The sequence below is a fragment of the Pteropus medius genome, unplaced genomic scaffold (genome assembly GCF_902729225.1).
Source record: "Pteropus medius unplaced genomic scaffold, Ma_sr-lr_union100, whole genome shotgun sequence".
Taxonomy (NCBI): Eukaryota; Metazoa; Chordata; class Mammalia; order Chiroptera; family Pteropodidae; genus Pteropus; species Pteropus medius.
In genome coordinates, this window is record NW_024349800.1 from 35,577,425 (window position 1) to 35,601,927 (window position 24,503).

Below are 24,503 nucleotides of genomic sequence, written 5' to 3' on the forward strand. Positions count from 1 at the left end.
CAGCAAGCCTGATCGTGTCGGACAAAGTACGAGTGCTCTGCCAATACAAGGTGAGGAATTACTGTTTTCTTGGCTGCATCCCAACTCAAACGGATTCAGTGACCTTGCCCTCTGCCAGTCTGTGGTGTGAACAGGTCCGAAGGTCGGGGTGCCTTGGCCTGCAGGGAGGCAGGCATAGAATGCAAAGGCCCTTGCTCAACTCAGAGACTCAGTTACCCAGGTCGCTGAGTGTCAACATGCCAAATGACTCACGACCATTTCGGCTCCTCACTGGAGAGGACTAGAGGGGGAGAAGAAATAGAGGGAGCTCTGGAGGAGACTCAGGAAGAAGGCAGGAGAAAGCAGGCCCCACTGCTCACTGCCAGTGCCGGCCTAGCCCCCGCTCCCCAGATATGTGGACTGTCCACCTGCAAGAAGATGGAACAAACATACGCAGTGTTCAGAGGCCTAGCCTGGGAGACCAACTGCAGATGGCAGGAGGACGCTGCTAACTCCAGAAGACATAGCATGGACCTGTTTTAATATGGCTGCCCTGTGGCACCTCCTTCCCCCACAAGGAGATGTGCTGCTGGCTGGGTTTCCTCCTGCCCCACTTCTGGGCCCCAAACGGGGATGATGCCAGCTGCCTGGCAGGTTCAGGCTGCCAGTCCCAAGCCTCAGGATGGGTGGGCACTGCAAAGGGGGAATAAGTCTGTCTGTGGGGCCTTCACTTCTGCTGTGTTTCATTTGTTCCTCCCACTCCCAGCAGAGGCCTCTCTATCATGCTTCCCCAAGAATTCTAAATTCCATCCTCTGAAAGCTCACAACAAAACCACCTCCACTCTGAAACCTTCTTAAGCCTCCCAAACCCCAACCAGCAGAATGTTCTAGCTACGTCTCCTCTGAGTCTGCCTTTGTCCTACACATGGTCACCATCCCTCTGCCCATTTCTGATTGATCTTTATATCCAGCGAGAGCCGGGCCTGGTGCTGAGTGAGTGGATGGATGCAAAGATGAATCAATACATTCACTCATGCTGGATATACAGCCCAGTGGGTTTTTCCCTCTCCAACTTAATAATGGTCCTTGCAGAATTCATGAACAAATTATATGTTTATACAATGGAATATTACTCAGAAATAAACAAAAGGACAAACTCCTGATACACATACGACATGGATGAATCTCTCAGAAATTATATTGTGCAGAAGAAGTCAAATGTTGCAAAGGACATGCTATATTTTTCAGTTATATGATATTCAAAAAAGGGCAAAATTCATCTGTATTAATAGAAACCAATCAATCATTGGATGTGGGGGTAGGAGAGAGGATTAATTGGGAAAAGGCCCAAGGGAACTTTCTGGGGTGATGGAAATGTCCTTTGTCTTTACTGGGGTATCGGTTACATGGGTATTTATACTTTTTCAACTCATCAAATTATACACTTAAGATTTGTAGATATAATGCCTTTTTTAAGAGAAGCTGTTATGATTCTGGAAAACTAAAAGATCAAAGCAGAGGGGCTGCGATTATTGAGGTGGTCCTCAATAAAATAATTTCCAAAATACAGAAGACAAAAAAATTCCTGGAGCTGGCAGTGGCTTTTCCTAATCATTGTCACAGTTCAGTCGCCCATTTCGGCCCATAAAAAGGGGCTTCTTTACATTCTGTTTGCTCTTTGATTTATAAGAAGGTCCGTTTTCCTGTCCATAAACATCTGATTGGAAACCTCCTGGGGACTCTAACACTTGGTTCCCCTTCACCCTCTGCCCTTGAGCGTTTCAGCACAAGAGGCCAGACCACAACACTAGATCCAGATGGAGACTGGCTGCTCCTGAGCTGGGCCCTCAAAGGAGGGCCTTCGTGGTCGTAATGCAGCCTTGTCCATCAGGCAGGAAGCCAGGGCCGCCTCATGATTCTCACTGGTGAAAACACCCAGTCCTACAAGCTAAGAAAGGGCCTCTTTTCAAGAGGATTGCTTGCTTTTTCTTTAACTCCAAACTTTCAGTTTGGAGGCAAACTGATCCTGGCACAGCCTGTGGCCGAACACCCAAGCTGGTCCCGGCCTCTTCAGTCTGAGGTGACTCATCACATCCCAGACAGCTGCCCTTCCAAGAAGCCCCACCCTGGGAGCCCTGGGCCCTGGATGCAGAGGTGGAGAGCACACCACTTCCTCTGCAATGGAAGTTTCCAGATGGGTGGGCCCCCTCGCTCCTGCCTACCCAGCTGGTCCAGAAGCACAGGGCACCCAGAGAGGGCTAACTAAGCCCAGAGTCTGAGAATTGTGGGTTGGGGATGGGGGTGGGGTGATGAGGTAGAAATGCAAGTCACTGCTTCAGCCCTCAGGGAGGAAGCCTCGAGGCCAGAGAGGGAAGAACCCTCGTGAATCACACACAAAAGCGAGCAACTGTGGAAATGTAAAATGGTACAGCCACTGTGGAAAACAGCCTGGCGGTTCCTCAAAAATTTAAAAATAGAAGTACCATATGATCCAGCAAATCCACTTCCAGGTATATAACCAAAAGAACTGAAAGGAAGGTCTAGAAGACGTTATATGTACGCCCAGGTGCATAGCAGCATTATTCATAACAGCCAAAAGGTAGAAGCAACCCAGTGTCCATTGGTGGATGAATGGATAAACAAAATGTGGTACATGCATACCCTGGAATATTATCCAGCCTTAAAAAAAGAAGGAAATCCTGCCCTATGTGACAACATGGATGAATCTTAAAGTACATTATGCTAAGTGAAATAAGCCAGTCACAAAAAGACAAATACTCCACGATTCTTTTTTCTATGAGGTACCTAAAAGAGTCAAACTCATAGAGACAGAAAGTAGAATGGTGGTTGCCAGGGGCTGGAGGAGGGGCAAATGGGGGGTTATTTAAGGGTACAGTTTCAGTTTTGCAAGATGAAGAGTTCTGGAGATTGGTTGCACCACAATGCATGTACTTAACACTATCGAGTTGCACGCTTAAAAATGGTTAAGCTGCTAAATTTCATGTTCTGTATATTTTACCATTGAAAACTTTTTTTAAAAAGTAGGCAATCTGACTCCTTGTATCAAAGTCTCCAAAGAGTACATACCCAGTACAGCCTTGTTTATAATGGGGGAAAAAAAATGAGATTTAACATACAAGTCCAATAACAGGAAACAAGTTTGCTACAGTACAATAGATTCTTACAGTAAAATGCTATGAAGCCACTTTAAGTAGTGACATAGATGGGTACTGGAAACCGGTTCATAAAAATATTAATATGTTTTCATGAATTTATTTTTGTTTAAAAAAAACGCCACATATAAACCTATAGGAAAAAAGTCTGGAAGGATATACTTCAAAATGTTTACAGAGATCTAAGTTCCCTCAAACAGAAAATGGTATTACATCCAAGCAATGCCTACTTCATAGGGTGGTGGTAGAAATTAGCTGGTATTATAAAGAACAGAACATATGCTCTCACAAAACATTTTCAGGTGACGTTCACAATGACCACTTAGGCAGGGGTTTAGCCCTTCCCCTAGAACGACAAAGAGAAATCTGATTCAGGGAGAGGAGAGTCCTGCAGACACCGCTCAGCTAAAAGTGGCAGAGTCTAGATGTGATCCAGGTCTTCTGGCTTCAAAACTGTCAGTTCTCCTGGCCCAGATTCCAGGTGCCATTCCTGAGCCTCCAGGAGTATCCAAATCTCAGGCTTCTTCCTGGCCAGCCCATGGTGGTTCATCTTTCCCATGTGTAACCGATGGCTGAGTTACAGCTGACCACCCAGGTGTCGGAGCTGGTTTCTCAAGTGCACTCCTCAAAGGCCTGTCCGTACTCCACACCCCCACTGACTACTCTCTGCGATGGCCTCCAGCAACAGAGAGCTCTGCCAGGAGATGCAGGGAGAACACACCAACGTCTTGCCCTCCAGCCCCATGGTGCTCCTCCGGAGATTCTGCTTATCATCTTGCCCTGTTTTGTATCCCTCAGCCCAGGAAGGCACTCAACAAAGGCTTGGTGCGCACGCAATTAACCCACCCACCTTTTTTGCAAGATGCCCCAATAGTGGCCTGCTCTTTCCTCTCAAACCAGAAGCCAGACTCTCACTCTGTGGACCACAGTCTGGGGCGAGGGCAGCAGTACCAAAAGCGCTGACTCACTCGCCTGCAAGGCAAATAGCCTATGCCCCTTTGAGAAGGAAACCAAAATAAACAGCTGATTCTTGCCATACCAGGACTTAAAAAAACCCAAACCGTATCTGTCACCATATCCTGACCTAGGAGCAGCCTGGTGTTCTTTCTTCTATTTTTAAAAGTTTTAAAAAGCCATAAAAATCCCAGGTGAGAGCAGAATAGCTGGGGTTGCATTGGCCAAAAGAGAACAGAAAAAGAGAAAAAAAAATCTTGAGGAGTAAGAAGGTAAGAATTTGCAGATCATAATTCTCACAGCTGCTTAACGATTTTTACATTTTTACTTCTCATGGCACCTTCACAATTTAGCACCTCACTGCAGTATTTCGGGTGACCGGGCCCTTTTGCTCCATAGCCGGGCCAGTCTTCTACAGGTGAGCCAGTGGGCAAGCCTGCCCAGAGCATGCTTGGTGACCTCCCTGGTACTGGGCTGTGAATGAGGGGAGAAAGGGGGTTGCTGAGACTGAAACACAGGGCAGAATTGGTTTTCAGGGGGCCCAGAGCCCACTTTTGGGGCCACGACAAGCCCCAAATTAGGCACCGAGGACTAAGGTCTGTAGAGCTCACAGCTGGAGAAATGCGGGTCACCCTCCACATTGCTACCACTCTGTGCTAGTGCCAGAGAAATGGAAGTGACATAGGAAGGGTTGAGGAGAGAAGGTTTTCATCACGGAACAGCTCTCTGGAGGTGGATAATGGCACCGGGGCTTTTGGGGGATGAACTGGGAAAGACTTGAGATGTCAAAAGTAAAGGCCCTAAAGCATCCTGCACACCCATTAAAGCTGGGAATATCCCTTAGGGCTTAGACCAACAGAGAAGAGGACAGAGTGTCATCCTGGATCCGTAAAGGCTTAACCCTAGGGTCTAGGGCTCAGAGCCCCCTGCTCCAAACAGATCCAGACACAGTGTTAACCAACAGCTGGGCCCGGTTTTAGGGGAAACAGGCTATGCCACGCCAGGCACGGTGGGGCTATCTGGGGCCAAAGTTCTAGAACACCAGCATAAAGGGACATCCTGAGCCTTACTGCCAGGTTCTCAATGCTCTCTCCTTTCCCACTCCCTCCCATATGTACCCCCTCTTAGCTCCAAGAAGTTGTGAGTACATCCCTCCTTCAAACAAGCCACCTCCGATTCCCTTTGGACTTTACCTGGAAGGCACCTCTCCTGCTCATCTGCAGATGATTCCTCCTTAAATTCAGGCTCACCTCTCAGCTCACCTGAGAGGGCTTCACAACTAGGAACAGAGTGGTTCAATCAAACAACTACTCCTTGGGCATCAGGGATGAGCATAAAAGCCAGAGTCAAAGGAAGCCAAGTTCAAATGCTGAGCCAGTCACTACTGGTATCACCTGAGGCCAGTTCTGCCTGAACTCTGGGGTTCTGGCCTCCGAAACTTTCACCTGCTTGGTGAGAGCATCCTGATTTTCCTTTGAGAAACCATTCCTCCAACTTGGTCCACAAGATGCAGGTGGGGAAATCCCGCCCCTGGCACCAACCCAGCAATCTAGGTGCTAGTCACTGTAACAGGTTCCAGGGTGGGCATGAGACCAAGCCAGGTCAATGAGAATGGTCCCCAAGGCACTCCCTCTCTCTGAGGTTGTGAGTGCTATGCTGCAGGACCATGCACACCTGGAGCTGCTGACAAAGACCTCAACCCTGGATCCAGCTGTGCCTGATGCCACCTACCCCAATGACTTGCTAGTTACGTGGGTCCATAAATTTCCAGTCCCTCCTCCTTTTGGCTGTTGCTTTTCCAGCTAGCTGAAGTTGCATTTTTGTCATTACAACTATTAGTTTTGTTATACAGAAATTGACCCCAGAAGCGTGATGTCAGAGGGGACAATTCCTGAAGTATAAGACGGGCTCAGGTATGGGAGTGAGGATTTTGCCATCTCCCAGCTAAGAAACGGAAATCCCAGATATATAGCAACAGCCTATATTGTCTTGAGGTGACACCTTGTGCTGTGGAGGCTGGTGCTTTTTAGGGCATCTGGTAGGACATTCTAGGATATTAGCCTATGTTGGATACTTTTTGGGGCTCAGAGTAAGACCCACAGAAGGGGGTGAGCTTCACCCCCGGCAGCCCCTCTGAACGATACAGCTCTGTTAAGGGTCCATTTTTGTCTGTGTACAACAACTCAAGGTGGCTGAGAGTCAAGTCAGATAATCGGGGATGGAAATTCTCTGCTCCTGCTGAAGGAAGTGACAGAGTGGGCAGGACGAAGGGATCCTATCAGGAGCTAAGGGTGGGGCCTGGGAAAGGCCTGATCCCCCAGGACCTCACAAGGCCTTCCTGCTGTGGTTCTCACATGCTGCTAGAAAACCAGATGTATCTTGAAGGCAAAGGGCATGTGTACCCCCAGCCTAGACCATGGCTTACCCATAAAGCTGAGGGCTGGGGATCTAGAGGAGTCCTGGGAGACAGAAACTTCTAGGCCTGGATCTAGATCCAAGGACTCTGGGTCAAAAGTCTTTGGTTCTAGTTTCTCATCCATGGAGATGGTCCAATGCCAAATTCCCAAAGGCTTACTTCAAGGGAGCTGCCGAGGGAGACAGACCCCATACCTGACAAGCGAGGCCTCAGTCTTGTCAGGTGTGACGGTCCTATTTGGAAGTGGGCTGCTGAGGAGCTGCAGCTCCAGAGGAGACTTTGCAAATGCCCCCTTGGGCATCAAGGCAGAGCTCCCCACAGAATGGAACTGGAGGCAGTCACGTGGCCACGGCACCACGGCCAGGCAGCAGGTCCACCGTCCTGCCCCAGTAGGCCATGGTAATAAGCTACAGACATGTCACCTCTGGGGTGTTTACACATCCTGGTATTTCCCGCAGCAGACTGCACTGACACTGTGGCCTGTGGATGCAGAGACTGGGCAGGAAAGAATAACACCAGGTAGCTCATGACTCATCAGTTCTGCCTCTGAGTGCTTAGCTCCTCTCTCACAGCAGCTGTTTCTCCTACAGCCACAGCACACCAGCCGCGGGCTTTGCTCACCTGCCTGCCTCCCTCAGGGAAGGGATGCTAACTGTTCATCTCGGCATCGCTGGTAGGCACTTGCTGAATCAACTACTGGCAAATTTTACTCTCTCGCTGGGCTGGGGACCTTGAGGGGTTCAACTATAGGAGGCCAGGCCATGGGCAGGAGGAACTTACTGACCTCCAACTGGGGAGCCGCTGGGCCAAGGTCCAAATGAGACTGAAAGAGGGAGAGAATGCTGTCACCTGAGCAACCACGGAGGACTCCCAGTGGAGGAGGCACCTGAGCTGTGTCTGAAGGCGGTGTTAAGGCCATCTGTGTGTGCGGAAAGTGGCCCAAGAAAAGGTAAAGGGACAGAAGATCACGTTGGACACCGAGAGCAAACCTCATTTGGCTGGAACATGGGGCTCTGGGAAGGGAAAGGATGGAGAGCACTTTGGGGGTGCGTAAGAAATGACTACCTGTCCTCTAGGGGCTTTGAGTTCAGTGGGGAGACAAGGCTGGTGGACATAAGTCCACGGAGTCACATGAGCAGGGTTCTGTCAAGGACTTCGTGAGAGTGGGCGGCACTGAGGCCTTCTGGGAACAGCCCCGAAATCAAATTACTCTGAATTGTTTTTTAATACGAAGTAAATGGAAGATGTTCCCCCCAAACCAACTAAAATGGTGGTGGGCTGTGCCACCCACCATCTGCACCTGGAACGGATCGGGAACATTTCCTTTCCCAGGGCCATCCCCTGGTCCGATATGCTTGGTCAGGGAGCTAAGAGGTCACAATGGGACCACAGCAGGGCCTGGGGAATAGGGTAGGAGTGGGGCAGGCTCCCCATTCTGAGCTAAGGTGACTGATATTGACACAAGCAAGCAAATTTTCTGGACAACTCACCCACCTGTACCACAGCCCTGGCTGCTTCTGTGCTAAGCAGATCCATGGGATAGTGGCACAGGGCTCCACCAGGGGCTGCAGCTCCTATTCGGGGCTATAGGAGGCCGGGAGAGGCTAAAGTCTCCTATCCCCACAAAGCCCAATTATGGCTCCTCTGGGCTACCCTCAGGGACAGAATGACAGTGTCCAAAGGCATCATCCCTCCTGGCTGGCCTCCAGGCTCTACAGGACGTGCCTGGAACTTTTCTTTCTCTGGCCTCCTGTGCCTCCTATACCTTCCTTGTCTGCACAGACTCATTTTGGAGGTAACTATAGCTGTTCCCCATCACCCTCTGGGGGTCCTCTGTCATAGGCAGGATGCGAGCTGGGAGACAACCACCTGGTCACCAATCCAAGCTCTGCTACACAGAGACTGTGTGACCTGGCAAGCCTCAGTTTCTCCATCCATAGAGTGGGCATAACAACTACCTCTCATCTTACAGGGATGAACTGAAGGTAGATTTGTCAGTCAACAAATATTTATTAAACAACAGTTCCAGGGTAGCAGTTTCTCAAACTACAATGTGCATACACAACACTGGGGATGCAGGTGATATGCAGATTCTGATTCAGTACATCTGCGGAGGGGCCTGAGAGCTTGCATTTCTATCAAGCTCCTGGAAGATGGTATACATGTGATAATCCTGCCCCACCCCCAACAGACCTTCAGGTTCCAGAGAGAAGGGTCCATACCTCGTTTCTGGATATGCCACTGAAGTCAGGTATAGTAGAGGGGCTCGAGAAATTGGTACTTAGGAACGAAGGGCTGAATAGGAGATTTTGACAGGCAGGAGAAGGGCCTTCAGCTCTGCCCAGGGCTGGCAGGTGACTTGGGAGCAGCTGGCCACAGGACAGGCCCATTACTGAGTGACAGACAAGTCAACCTGGCTGGAGTGGGACCTGGAAAGAAGCAGTTCTTCCTCCAAAGCCAGAAGCTCTCATAGGGCCCAGTCCACATCCGGGTGCCACTGAGAGGCCCTAAAATCCAGTCTTCTACCCCTGCGAGGATCGGGTCAGTCTGAGCACAGGTGTGACTAAAACACTGGGGGCCAAGGAGTACTGGGAGCTGGGCACGGATTGCTCAGGCCGGCAAACAACAGGCCTCCCCACGAAGCTATTTTATTTTTCTGTCTTAGTGAAAAATCTGTGGTTTTGATATTGTTTCTGAAAAAACCTGACATGGACAATAACTTTTTTGCCCTTAGAGAAGTTGGAGGTCACGTACCCCCCATCCAGTACACACATAATGTGCTCAGTGTTTCTGTATTTCAGGCAAAAAAAACAAAACAAAAAACCAGACTCTGCAACTGCCCCCCTGTCTCGAGCCCCTGGGTTGGTGTCTAAAGCCCTCCATGAGAGTCAAGGGGTGCCTTCTGGTCTAATTCCCATTCCCCCTGAGTTTAGAGAAAGGCTGAGTCCTGTGAGTGAGGCCTCAGAGGGTCAAACTGCCAAGTCTCTCTACTCTGAAGGCAAAAGCAGGCGAGTTGAGTGTGTTTTTATATCTTGTAGGGGCAGCGGTGAAGAGCCCCAGAGCCTGCTCCCGACTCCCTGGAAAAGAACTCTACATCGGAGACACTCATACTGTACCCCCACTGAGCCTGCAGGCCTGGCCAGGTCAGGCTTCCCTGAGATACACTGGCCCGTCCTCCTCCCTCCAGCCAGCTGTGCCTGAGAACCAAACTCCCTACCTCCCTGGATGGAACCAAAAGGAACCACAGAGCAGAATCTAATGCAACATGGCAAATAAGATGTGGTGTAAGGGCCTGGCCAGGTGGAGTGCTTGGGAGTAGGAAAGGCGTCTCCTGCACAGGCCACCTGGAGTCTGACAGAGCCTGAAACCCAGAGGCTGCCTGGGGGTGAAACATTCTATTTCAAAAACTAGGTAATTGATGTCTTGGGTAAGTTGCTTCACTTTTATCAGCCTCGGTTTCCTCATCTGTAACATGAGAAATTGGCCTAGATCATTTCTATGATTCCTCTCAATCTAGAATTCTGAGCAGTATGACCACAGGGCCTTTATGAGCTCTGGCTGCCTAGGTTCAAATCCTAACTCTGCCACTTCCTATGAAATCCGAATGAGTCCCTTCTGCTCTTCAACCGTAATTCCTGGTCTGTAACACGAGAATGAAGAGAACACCCACCTGAGAGTTGTGTAGTGGATTCAGTGAGGGCATATCTGGCATAGAGTGAGGGCTTAACAAGTATCATTATTCTGTGAACTCTGTGGCCTCCGGCTTCTACCATCCTTGTTATGGACTGAATAGTTGTGTTCCCCCCACATTCATATGTTGTAATCCTGCCCCCCAATGTGATGATATTTGGAGACGGTACCATTGAGAGGTAATGATTAGAGTTAGATGAGGTCATGAGGGTGGGGACTTATGATGGGATTAGTGGCTTTATAAAAGAGGAAGAAAAGGGATCTCTCTATGGCACGCGCACACACACACACACACACACACACACACACACACACACACACGGAGGAAAGGCCATGTGAGGACACAGTGGACATCTGCAACCCAAGGAGACAGTCCTCGCCTGACCCTGCTGGCACCTTGATCTTGAATGTCCCAGTATCCAGAACTGTGAGAAATAAATCCTTGCTGTTTAAGCCACCAGATCTATAGCATTTTGTTATGGCAGCCTGAACTAAGAGAGTCCCCTTGTTCATAAAAAGTGTCAGGACCAACGACTAGCCATCCCTATCTCTTACTCTTCATGGGAAAACCCACTGGGTCCCCCAAACCCAGGAAAATCAACACCATGCATACTCAGGAGGCCACATGCATGGTCTCAAGCACATGCAAGGTCGGGTGAACCTCAGCATGCCAAGCAAGAGGGCACAGTCACTGCAACAGGACAGGGAGGACAGGCAGAGAGGAGGCAGGCAAGTGGGAGGCCGCGTGAAGTCAGTGAGGGGCGGGGAGCTGGCACAGCCTATGATTGAGCAGCCCACACCGCAGTGCCCGGCTCCTTACCTCCCCTGCAGGAACTCTGACCACCAAGAAGCTGGAGGCGTGCTGGAAAGAGTAGAGAGCAGGAGACAGGGAGCAGTAGGTACCGAGCCAGATCTATAGGAAAAAAGTGCTGGAAAGGACCCCCAAGGAAGGGTGTTAGGTTCAGGAAGTCTATGGCAGAAGTGTTTTCCAAGAGGCTTGAAAGACCTAAACGCCAAATGAAGATCACCCTCAAGGCTGTCCTGTGCGAGGGGCCCAGAAAAGGGGACAAGAGAGCATAGGGAGAAGAATTCACAGACTGGACCATCCCAGATGGGCACCTGCCCTATTGCTGGCTGATGCCAGGTTGGTCCAGGGTGACATTCTCAGCATGTGGGGTTAGTGGCTTTATAAAAAGAGGAAGAGAAGGGGATCTCTCCATGCACGCACAGAGGAAAGGCCATGTGAGGACACAGTGAGAAGGTGGCCATCTGCAACCCGAGGAGACAGCCCTCACCTGACCCTGCTGGTACCTTGATCTTGAACGTCCCAGCATCCAGAACTGGGATGACATAAACAATCCTGGGATGGCATAAATAATCTTTCAATGGAGAAAGGGATCCAGGGACCCAGCAGTGGACAAACAACACCCTCAAGAAGCCCCACCAACCAGGGACACGAAGGCTGTGCCCTGTAGAGATGTCACAGTCAATCTCCTGAGACCCAAGAGAGACAGAGGAATACAGGTGAGAGATTCATATTCCAAGGCCCAGTCCTGGCTGCATTTCGAATCTCTGGGTAACTTTGGGCAACGTATGTATCCTCTCTGGGCCTCAGTTTCTCCATATGTAAGATGGGAAGAATGTCCCTATCTATGATGGAAAGAGGGTAACAAATACTCTATCAACGCCAGATGCCAAATCCTCACAGGGACACATTTCTACACTTTCCTCTGGGGGTTGGTTTGTGCTGGAATAGAGAAATGATCAAACATTCAAGATTCCTGTGGTAGGGGGGTTCCTGAAACCTCACTGACACCAAGGGTCACCTCTCAGGCTCTGTAATCCCAGGGCTTATAGGTCTAGGATGCATGAGCCTAAAGCACAAAGTTTGGGATAGGGGTTTTACTAACATGAAATAACTTCAGGGGATAGTTCAACGGCACTATTAACCCACTGGGGCCATCTATAGCTCCCCACATCATAAAATTCCTACATCACTGACCCTGTGTGCCTGGGTCCCCACCAGAGCACCTCCTGCCTTCAGAATTGGTCCTGACCTGCCCACCACTGGATCCTGGCACCACCTCCCTGGGCCACTCACAGCAGGTGCCTAACAAATACCTGAGGAGTGACAGACTGCTTTACATCATCGAGTACCCGATTTGTAGCCAATGCCAGCAACCGGCACCAACCTGACAATGGGATGGCACATTTTTTAAGCCTTTCTCAATCTGGTTACGCAACTGATTCCTCTAGGTCATGGTAACCTAGGGCAGGTGGTACAACCCTGTCTTGCAGATAAATCAACTGAGGCTAAGAAAGGTAAGGAGGTCACTTGCCCAAAGGCACATAGTGGGTAACTAGCTGTCAACATAGCCAAGGTGAGAACCTAAGTTTCCTGACATCTGGCCTAGTTCCTGCCATCTGCCAGCATGCCTGGCAGAATATGACCACTGGTGTCCACCTGGCTGGTAGTGCCTGGGCACTACCAGGGGAGATGTATCTTGGACATTGGCCCAGCAGGCCCACCTTCAACACAACATCTGCTGCCCTACAGCTGACCCCTGCTCCTGGCACAGGGGGCCTGAACGTAACAAACTAGGCATGGGGATGGGGAGCCCCAGGCAGCATCCACACCTACCTTTGATGACAAAGGCCTCTGCCAGCAGCCGCATCTGATACAGGGGCTTGTTCTCCACAGACATGTCATCAATCCCAGCCCGTGCATACATGCTGATGGCATCTCGGTATGAGCCCTCCACGTAATGCAGCTTGCCCAGGATCAGCATGGCCTCACGCATGTACTGTGGCTGATAGGACAAGGATCACATTAGCAGGCTCCTGCCCCAAAACGCCTACCCTCACCCCACCAGGTACCATGGGATGAACACCCCCCTCACTGAGCCACAATAATTTGCCTAAGACCCTGCTCAGAAATCCTCTCCTCCTCCCAGAAGGCTGCCCTGATCCTCAAGCACAGGCAAACAACTCCCTTCTCTCCACACCTGCAGTCCATGGCCTGCTTACTGAAATTCTTATATGAGTCCTTAATTGTTCCATGAGTATGTGTCTTATGTCCCCAACTAGATTGCAGGCAGCTTGTAGACTTGGCCCTGTCTTCGCTTTCTTGTAGCCCCCAGAGGCTTCAGCCCAAAGCTGGCACTCAGGAGGGGTTCGGGCATTTGTTCTCAGCACAAGGGACCCAGCCAAGTTTTGTGAAGCCTTAAGCTTATATAATTTGGGGGTCCTCTATACACGCATATATAACAAACATACAATTAGGTGAAAGGCCTTGGAAAGAGCTCATGAGGGTGAGAAGGCTAAAACTGAAGCTCCCAACGGTCACAATAGCAGCGTGGAACAGAAGAGAGGAGAGCAAAGGCCTGCTGGGCCACTGTCCTCATCTTATCAGAAACAGGTGAAAGTGCAGAATCAAGTGCTTGAATTCAAATCTGTTCCCTCTGCCCTACTTTTTCAAGTGCTGCTTATGCCCAAATCTCTGTCCCCATACACAGACTCTCGGGGCCTCCCTCAGGGTCCATGGAGGTGTGGTTGACCCTGCCCGAGAGTCCTAGCCTTCCAAGTGCACACAGCCCGGCTCTAAGACTTCCCACCTTCTGAGGCCACTTGCTCTAGCCTGCTGCCTCCATTTCTGTGCTCAGTTGGCCTACCATCCCTTTGGCCAAGCTCTGGGCTCTGTCCCAACCACACAGCATCAATTCTGTCCACAGAGTTCCCTGGAGATGGCCCCCACTCCTGGCCTGTCACCAACAGGAAGGTGCTGTCCCTGACTCCCTTCAGAGAGATCAGAGGCTGGGGCACATGCAACCCCAGGGGAAACCTCCACCACTCCCCACTATCTACTGCACTTCCCCCGAAGCCAATTAAGAGCATGGCACAGTCAAATTCCCTTTCTCTACCAATTTTGTAAATACACATTCCTCCTTTGCCTTTGCTCACACAGGCCCCCTATCCAGAACAAACTCCCTTTTCCCTCAAGCTATCTAGATCCTCTTCCATCCTTTGGGGTCTTGCTCAGGCCCACCACTTCCTGAAAGCCTCCCTGACTACCAGGGAGCTCCCTTCTGCTGAATTCCTATAGTGCCTCTACCAAATGGACCCATTTGGCCTCCGCCTGCCTGACATGCTAACTATTGATTTACTCTCAAAGGCTGAATTTTTCAAGGGCATTTGCTAGTCTTCCCAAACAGGCCACCCGTTCCCTGGGCTAGGGCCATAGATTACACCCCTCCCCAGAAGCATGCAACCCATGGTCCCTCCAAGATGGGCAGCATCTCTGCCATTCTCCCCATTGGTCTCAAGCCACAGGTACATTTCCTCCCTACTCAGCCTTGTTTTCCTCATTGTGAGGGTGAGATCATAAGACCCACCTCTCACCTCCCACCATAGCAACACTAAGAGCATAAATAGGGCAAAGTCCAGAAAAGAGCTTTGAACTTTTCTTTAGAAAGAAGCTTGATAAACACAGGGCATGAGTAATTATTATTATTATCCTGTTCTACCATGAACAGGGAAAGGGGCAGCTAAGCTCAGAAGAACAAGTTTCAGGGTGTGATGACAGGGTGACGCTTGGTGGTTCCTGGTGGACTAATGACAGTTTACAACAGAGCTTCCATTAAGCTAGGGAAAAATTAAGAACAATGTGGTGAATGTTTCATAAAGCTACATTTATACTATTAAAAAAGCTACCTCTAGTTTTGAAAGCATATCTGTCTTGCTTTTTGGTGTTAAGATGTATTCTCTTTCATGGAGTGATAGTAATAGAAGTTGGTACAGTTTTGATGTTTCGTTTTTTTTTCTTTTTTTTAATGTCCATATTTGGCAGAATTAAAAGTTGGCTACACTCTGTGGGACCCACACATTTGAATGTGAAAAGTTCTTGGCCTGTCAATTCAATAGTCACGGAACCACGGAGCCCTGGCCCAGTGGAAGGATGCTATACAGGAAGTCACTCAGTCTGGGGAATAATCCCTTTGCTGTGTGGAGCAGGCAGGTCACCTTGTCTTTGTGCCACATTGTCTCTGTCAATAAAAAGGGAAGAATGACCACATGCAGATACCTAGGTAAGAGGAGAGACAGATGACGAAATACTTTAGAGGCAAAAAGGGACCTATAAAAGCATCATCACTAACATTAACCCGAGTTCTTCTGTCATTATTTTATCTCCACTCCAGGACTCAGGGAGACAGTACCAAGAAGTGGAAAAAAACATGAGAACTTGGACTGTGTTCAAGTCCTGCACCTGCTACTGTGGTCCTTGGCTAAGTGATTAACCTCTTCTGGGTCTCAGTTTCCTCACCTGGAAAATGTGAATAGTAGGAAATGTCATTGAGAGGGTTACCGTGAGGCCCCTATGAGATGGTGCAATGCCTGGCACTCAGTGGATAACAAGTTATGACAAATAGTTTGTTTTCACCAGCCTCACAGAACTGAGCTAGACAGGATCTTAGAGATTACTGAGAGTAGATTTCAAACTACCCTGAGGAGGTGCCTCAGGCTCCACCTCTCCACTCTCCTCATCCCATCAGAGCTACTCAGTATACCTGGGACTGACTCTACCTGAGATTTCATCTGTTGCCAGGAAAGATCACTCCCCACCCCCAGCCACACCTTGGCCTTTGGAGTAAGATAGAGTCCCTTACACTACTTTTAATATTTTATTTTGCCTCTTCAACATCAGGTTTTTTGGTTTTGGCCTGGATAATGGGGAATTCCTCAATATTATTGGTGCCTGTACATGTCTTTGATGAATAAGGCATGGTAAAATTAGTACTTAATAAATGTGATGTGGTAGACAAAATGGTTTTCACGACAACACATGTGGATACTATTCAGCCAATACAAAGAATAAGGTATTGTCATGGCGAAAGCTCCAAGGGAAACTTCTTGGTGCAAAAGAACAACTAACTTGTCAAATATGTGTTCTATGACTCTAATAAGAAAAGAAAGCTTTGTATGTATGTATGTGTGTTTCCTAACCCACATAGAAAGGAGTGTGGGACACACACCAAATGGTGACCAATGCTCAACTCTGGGGATAGGAATGGGCATGGGGTAGCAAAGGTAGCAAACAAGGACTTCTATTTATTATTCAAACTACTTGTTTATGTAGTGAAGTTTTTACAATAAGCTGGAGTCATTTTTATTTAAAAACAATGTTTAAATATTTACAGGAGTCTCTTGTAAAGAAAAACGTTAAAAGGGGTCTTGGAAAAGCTAAGGACCCATCAATCAAGTCCAACCCTTTTGATTGGCAGATTTAGAACTGGAGGGCCCAAGAGGTCAGGGGACATGCTCAGGGTCAACCAGCTATTTTAATCTGATACAAAATCTCCTAGAGCTACAAGAATTCTTGTCGAGGAGTCTAGAGGCAGTAACCTTAAACTTCCAGTACACTCTCTCCACACGGCTTATGACAAAGCTGGACACTTCCTGGTCTGGTGTTCTAGTCCTCATTCTCTGGTCCCGATGTACTTTTATAATGTTAATTACCCACCATGCCTTTTGCTCCTGCTAATTAACATATTTTAATGAAATTCTTGTAAGAGGAACCCTTAGATTACACACTGCTTCCATAGCTGGGAATGCCCTGTCCTGTCTCTGTATGTCCATACCCCTCATGCTTCAAGGTCCAGCCCTCCCCCAAGGGTCCAATGCTAGTACTACCATTTCCCTGAGTAGACTCCGGCCTCACCCCAGGGAGTGTCCCCCTCAGACTTGCCTCTGCATGTACACTATGCCTATGGCATGTGTCACAGTCCACATCGGGCAATTTGTCGATAAGGCTTATCCTCCCAGTAGACCTGCAACCTCTCAGAGGACAGGGGTCAGGCCGACTCATCTTTATTGCCCTCAAAGTCCGTAACACAATGCCTTTCATATAGTAGGTTGCAATCAATAAATATATCGCTGTGGAACATCTCTTGAAAAATTACATCTTTGGGTCTCTAATGACATACCAATGCTTCTACTATTGCTCAGGATACACTGTAATTTAGAACAGTCTCAAGTTTTAATGTGCACATAAATCACCCAGAGAGCTTGTTAAGTGCAGCTTCTAATTCAGATTTTGTATTCCTAACCAGCTCTCAGATGATGCCCATTCTATGGGTGGGTGGACTACACTTTGAGGTTCAGAGAAAGCTATGACTATACTTCCCTTTATACCTCCCCTCAGTGCCTTGTATGCAGTAGGTGCTCAATAAATGCACATGGACTTAACCTGGCTTGTCTTGTTATTGAGCTCTTCCTTCACTAGCCATCTCTGCATGTTTGCCTGCTCCCAACTAGATCTCGGGCTCACTAAGGTTTTATTTCCCTGAGACCCCAGAGAGCTCGCAAGACCAGGCACATACTAGGTCAACCAAGTGATGTCTAATAGAAATACAACTTACGTCACATGTGTAATTTAAATTTTGTAGTCACATTAAAAAGTTAAAAATAGATAAAATTAATTTTAATAACATTTTATTTAACCAAATTTATCTAAAATATTATCATTGGAACATGTTATCAACATAAAGAATTAATGATCGTTTGCATTCTTCATTTTGTACTGTCTTTGTAATCTAGTGTATGTTTTACGCTTAGAGCACAAGCGTAATTTGGACTCACTCAATTTAGACTCACTATATTTCAAGTGCACATTTGACTAGTGACTACTGTACTGAGCAGCATAAGGCCAACCCTTAAGAGACACTTGCTGCTAAGGTGACCAAATGGCCCAAGGAGGGCTTGACAGCAGAGAGGAAGCAGGAGAGGAGATGGCGCCCCAGGCTTGGAGGCTGACAACTTACGGACAGCTTCCCATGGTTAAGGATACTACTCAGATAGCTTCTGGCGTCATTCATCTTTGGCTCATTCTTCTCCAGCAAAGGAATGGAGTCTTTTATCTTGGTGTTGTTTTCTTTTAAATACTGCTCCAGGAGGGCTTCGGCCAGGAGCAATTTTCCAAAGTCATCTGAAAAACAGGACAGTGACCCCTGAACATGGCAGATATGGACACTGGCACATGCCCCTGTACCCACCCAACCTAGCCCTGCTCCAACACGTGAATGGCCCAGGCCAGAGAAAATCAATAAAGATGCTGTTTCCATTAACTTAAACAGCCTTTAAAGAAAAAATACAGGCATTCTACCACGGTACCAGCATAAATCACTTGTTTAGGTTTATTTTCCTGTCGTTTAGTGATTGGGGAGGCAGAGTTCCCAGGACTTGGGACAAATTTCCAGATTTTCAAAATTTTAAATGAGGGACAAAGTCACACTCATGCCCCGTTGTGGGTAATAAATTCTTAAACCAAGAAGCAATTCTCCCCAAATGATTGAAGAGGAAAAATACGAAGCGATTTAATAATGCATTTTCAAGTGTTCCTATTTCCATGTAACCATAATTGTTTTTCTCTACTTTGAAGATATGTGAACATACCAGCAATAACCTAGCAACCAAAGTGAAGAGTTACAGTGGGAAGCAGATTTACTTGTGTAGCAAGGCAAATCCCTGAACAGGTTTAGTACTGGCACTTTCTGGAGTTCGCTCACATATGTTAGCTTATCTGCAGATCTTTGCCACCTGGCAAGTGAATTTATACTGCTTGGTTTAATTTGCTGGTTCCCCCACCACACTGAAAACTTCAGTCTTTTGACCACCATATTCCTACATATACCTACAGCAAAGGGGACCCAGGCAGGAGCGGGAGCCAGGTGTTCAGCGTGTAGGGCTTAAGGTCAAATGTGCTTTCACTATGGCCCCAGGTGGCTGTGTTCAGTGCGGCTGGCTCATTGCCCCTCCCCTGAAACAAGGATGAGGACCAGGCCCACCACTCAACAGAGGCACCCAATAATGAGGTGCAGAATGAATCAGATCCTCTTCACTACTCCAAGAGGAGGCCATAAGACTCAGGAGATTATGTGCCAATCTGAAATGTCTTCAGGAATGTGTGCTTAGTCCCGTCTCTTCATAAAGCTCTCTCTGTTGCCAGGATGGCATTCTCAGACCTATCTGGCAGTGCCAATCACACCTCTTTCAGGATGACCACAGTTTGCTCACAACTCAAAGCCACTGGTCCCAAATTGTGTGTCTCTGAAGCCTCTCCCTCCATAAAGGGGATTCCATGCAGAGAGCATCCCAAAAGACCAGATTCCAGGGGACAGTCACAGGAGATTATCCCCCTGAGGATGCTGTAGCCTGTTGGTGGATCCTTTGCTACCTACTTTATGATTTCTAAAATTATCTTTTGGAGGAAATGGCCAAAAAAGTACCTGGTTCAAACTATCATCCAACACTGGTAGAGTTTCAGAAGCTGCTAATATCGCTATAAGGGGCAATTTGGCAACATATATCAAAGTTATTTTTGTACATTCCCACTGACTCAGTAATTCCACTTCTACAGATGTCCTTGTACATGTGTAAAATGATCTACACATAAGGTCATCCCTACAGCGTTATTTATAACAGAAGAAAATTAGGGACAACCTTTATATCCATCGACAGAAGGTTGATTAAAGGATGGTACATCCATAAAAAGGGACACCATGCTGCCAGAAAAAAAAGAATAAGGAAGCTCTGTATGTGCTGTTATAGAATGAACTCCAAGACAAATTGATAAGAAAGCAGAGAGCACATAGTGGATGTAATGGGCCACTGTGCTTATGCATAAAAATATGTGAAAGGATACACAAATATCTGATAACCTTGCTGGTGTACACGGAAAGGAGGCAGAGAAAGAGGGAGGCTTTTCACTCTTCAGTTTTGTGTACCTTGGAAGGTTGACCTATGTGAATATATTACCTAGTCAAAAATAAAAGTTTAATTCAACCCCAGTATGAAAGGCACTCTTCTTCATTTCCAAAGCTCAGCCAGCAGGAGGGGTAGGCTTAGCAGTGGATATCTGAGCAGCAGTTCTGAGCGGTGGGACTCTGGGCAAGTTGCTCTCCCCCTTCACCTACTTTACCTCTGTAAAACCAGAGGTGAGGTTTACCAGGTTTTACAGGAGGTTTTAGAAACCGGCTCCTTCCGGGGGACCGCCCCTCCCCAGGCTCCGCCTCCCAGGCTGGTCCCACCCTCCTCTGCCCAGCACTCAGCACTGCTCCCCACCCTGTTCACAGCCTCAGAGCCTCAGAGCCATCCTGCCACCAGGCTCTGCTTTTGCCACCCAACTGCCCAGCCCAGAGCTCCCCACGGCTCATTGGCTCTGTTCCCTTCATGCCAGGAGAAACCAGCTTCCTTCCAGGCCATCTTCAATCTTGAAATAGTCCCCAGGGCGTGTACAGCTCCTCAAAAATAATGGGAGTGTCCTCTGAATACTTGCTGCTCAAAGTGTGGTTAGTGGACTGGGGCACGTCTGTATTTGAAACCTAGTCTTGGGAGGTTAAGTCCAGAAATTTAGAGTACACATTCAGAAAGTTTGATGATTATGTGATAGAATGATTTCGAATCTGTTGACTCAAATAAATTCTTCGGGAGTAGTAGTTTGTATGTCTTATGAAAGTATCACAGTGCAACGGACTGGGAATTTCAAAATGTAAAACTGATCCTTCACCACACATCATTTGAGAGGCACTATTCTAAACCACAAGAGTGCCTTTTAAAGAAAAAAGGGGGCTAGTATTTGTTGAGGCCCTATTGAGTGCCAGGTACTTTATTATATAGTATCATTGAATCAGTACAGCCCTTAAAGTAGATATTATTCCCATTTTATAGATGATAATAAAGCCCATAACAATAGCATAACACAAGCAAAGAAAAGTCCGTTTCCCTTGCATCCCATGCAGAGCAGAGCTCTGGTACTTTAAGAAATAAGGAACAATCTAAGAGCTGTGAACAGTAGGTTAAAAGCTGACAGTAATTCCAAGAGCAGGGATAAGACTTGTTCTCACTGTCGTACACCTATGAGTTTCAGACTGTTTTGTAAGCTAACACCTCAGGTCCTCCTCCAGAGTCTTTCTGCCCTCCTCTTCACCCCCTACTCAGTTTCTCTGTGTTTTGTTTGGTAGATGCTCAGCAGGTAATGGGAATTTACTTTCTTTTCTTCCATGCCCAATTCTTCTCCCTGTGCCATTCTTTCTCTTCTTCTCCCCTTTTCTTTCCATCCCACTATTCTCAACTGGCCAGTCTATGAAACTGAAGGCTATTGTGAAATTAAAAGTTCTAAATTTTCAGTTGTTAAATAAGAATTCAGGTGGATAGAGGCTTTCTTGTCCTTTTCTAAAAGTAAAACAAATTGCTTTTTATCATCTTGTTTAAAACCTTTCACCTACCCGGTTTGGGTAAAGCATTCCAACTTCTCCCCTCCCGCAGGCATTAGGAAGTCCTTCCTGACAAAGTTAAGACAGACTCTGGGAGCCTGGGTACTTATTCTGGCAGCCTAGCCCAGACCCCTGCCTTTGACAGAGACCCTATTGATGCCACCACTTAGTGGCCGCCGGGTCTCACCACCCCCCTTGTTTTGAAGTCCTCTAGCAGCTAGTTTCCTCTCTGTTCCCATCCTCTTCAGGCCTCTCTCAGAGTGCTAGGTCAGAGACCCATTTCAAGGACACCTGCCTCTTCTCCGGAACCCACATTTACAAGATGGTTCTCCCCTCTCCATAAGCTGCCAATTTGCTGTCTGGAAACCTGGGTCCAGCCAGCAAGCCCTTCCTCACTAGGTCAAATGGGGACACGGTAGTCTCTGCAGCTGCTCACTTCATAGGGTTGCAGAGGGTTGGGACCTTCCAATCATAGAGAGAAGAGGAAGTGACCGAAACTAGTGAGAGGCCACCTGCCTCAAACACTCTAACTTCAAACTTCAACTGAAGAAACATTCAGAACAGCCTCCAGTTTAAAAAAAAAAAGATGGGGGTGGATACAGATTAGGAGACTCAAGATGGATGGAGCGAGGCGCAGAATGTGACACAGTAAGTACAGTAAAAGAATATCAGTCTGGGAGGCGAGTATACAGGTGTTCACTGCAAAATTCTTTCAACTTTGCTCTGTTTGAAATTTTCACAGTAAAAGTTGGGGGGGAAGAGAGACCCAAACTATTAACCAAATGCGATGCGTGGTCTTATTTGGATCCTGATTTGAACAAATGAACTGTAAAATGTAGTCAGTAGGTCTTTGGAGTGTGTGATAATGGTATGGTAGTGATATTTTTCAAATAAGTTCTTATTTAGTAAATATATACTGAAATATTACAGTGTGAGGGAGAAATGGGGGAGAAATATCTCAAACAAGATTCATTGTTCATGAGTTTACAATCACTGCTGCTGCTGATGGATACATGAGCTTCATTCTACTTTTTTTGATGTTTTGGAATTTTTTCATAATAAAGTTTTCTTTTTCTTTAACGACTTGGATGAGCTCTTTGTTTTTACATGAACAAACCCCATCACAGCCAGCCACACTCTGGGGTTCCCCTGCTCCATCCTGACCAAATCTAAACCGGATGTGAGTTTGAAAGAAAAAGTACAAACAGCAGTAACCACCTTCCTCCTGGGCAGATGGTGGGGAGCAGCCTCCTCAGACAGAAAAAGGGGGTTAGGGGCCCCTCCTGATCCTTCACTTACATCAGACCAGCAAGAGGCCACCCAGCTGGGTTCTCCCCTCCTGTTCCCTGCAGTAAAATACATGCTCTGGGATTATTAGTTTCTGTAGAAAACCCCACAGATACAGCAGGGCCTCAGGATATCAATCTGTGCAATGGGATTCAACTTGGGTTCAGCTCCCCCCTCAGTACCCTCTTCCCTTCTCCTAAATTATGTAACTGTTGAAGCTTCCTATCACTAAGAGTCTAGCAGTCCAGGTGGGACTCTAAGAATCTCCCTCCTGGGCTGTAGGGAGGTCAGCGCCAACACCCCCCAAAATACAGGCACTCAATCACTCCAGTGACCAAGAACCCCAGGGAGAGAGAACCAAAATAGCAGGCAATCCAAAAAAATGCTCCACACATGGGCTTTGGAGTCATTCATTTTCCTTGCTCATGTGCATGTGTGCATTTAGGGATAGGGCAACTGGATTTAACAGTGAGAGAGAAAATCACGCACAGAACCAAACCCACCACCCCTCAAATCCCCTTGTGCTGGTCAATTCTCACATTGAAGCCAGGCCAGGCTCCATGTCCTCCACTCCGCCACTAGTAAACTTGGTGGCAGGAGCTCAGGTTTGGGTACAGGCTCTGTCACATACACATTATATGATGTCTCTGAGCTTTGGTGTCCCTGTGTTTAAAACAGGGACAATAATTTGCCCTCCATACAAAGTTGTTTAACAAAATTTAAAAATATATAGAGAGAAAGTGCTTTATATCATACCATTTATAAACTATGCCATAACCAATGTTTCCCAATAATGCTTCAGACAATATGGTAAGGTAAGTTTGAGAAATGTGGTATTTATATTCTAACCTTGGCATGTACATCACATGCAGGTGAGCATATTAAAGGCTCTGAGAAGTCCTGCAGTTTAAAACAGTCTGTTTAATGACATTTAATCGATTAGGTCCAATTTCTTAACTTTTTTTTTGCCTCTCTAAACCCTTTATTCCTGGGATACCAATTAATTAACTACTCGACATCCTTGAGACCTCCAAAGAACAGCTTAGGGAAATATAGCCCTGTACGGACTGGAGGAGGCCTGGTTCCTGGCTTGGTGCTAGTGTGGTACCAACCTGGTTCATAATCCTACACCTCAGCCAGGCCCCAGTACTCTCTGTGTGGGTCTGTTTCCACTCCCACCCTCACCAGTCCCAACCCACCACATCAACCCACATAAGGGACAGAGGGGAACCTGCAATTTATCTATCCTGCCCTGAAGATCATCAGCTTCTCCCATATGTACACCAGCTCTGGCCACTGCCCCTAACTGCCACGCTCAGATCTACCTCAAAGGCTCAACCTGACTGTCCGTCCCCGCTACCTAGGCCCCTTCAGTGTCCTTCTGTTTTTCCTCCTCATTGGGCAGATACACTCTGCCCTTCCCAGCACCAGCCTGAGATCAGTACACATACTTCCTGAAATACTCTCCTCTTTCTCTGAGTTCCACAATCTAACACACAATTGCCCTCTGATACCTCCTTGCCTCCTCATCCATTTTGACAACTTTTCAAGCTAGGATTTTATGCTGTATACCTTTGAGAAGAGAAAGTGGTTAAAAGGATATATTCAGAAACCTGCATTCAAATCCTAATTCCACCACTTATTGGCTGGATGATCAAGTTACTTAACTTCTCCTTGCCTCAGTGTCTTTATCTGTAAGTGGGGCACGCGAGAGTACTTGCTTTATTGGATTGTTGG

General features: G+C 47.5%; 1 protein-coding gene across 3 annotated transcripts in view; it reads right to left on the reverse strand.

Annotated features, from left to right (window-relative positions):
• The window catches only part of TTC7A (tetratricopeptide repeat domain 7A), a 109,163-nt gene that overhangs the window by 83,223 nt on the left and 1,437 nt on the right, over positions 1-24,503 (reverse strand). For 2 of the 3 annotated variants that reach the window (XM_039887227.1, XM_039887229.1), the window contains exons 2-3: positions 18,030-18,193; positions 12,854-13,022 (exon numbers count right to left, since the gene is read on the reverse strand). In XM_039887227.1, coding sequence (XP_039743161.1) covers positions 12,854-13,022; positions 18,030-18,193 — 333 coding nt within the window. Of the gene's footprint in view, positions 1-11,032; positions 12,807-12,853; positions 13,023-18,029; positions 18,194-24,503 lie in introns of those variants that run through there. The other variant, XM_039887228.1, reaches the window with a different exon arrangement.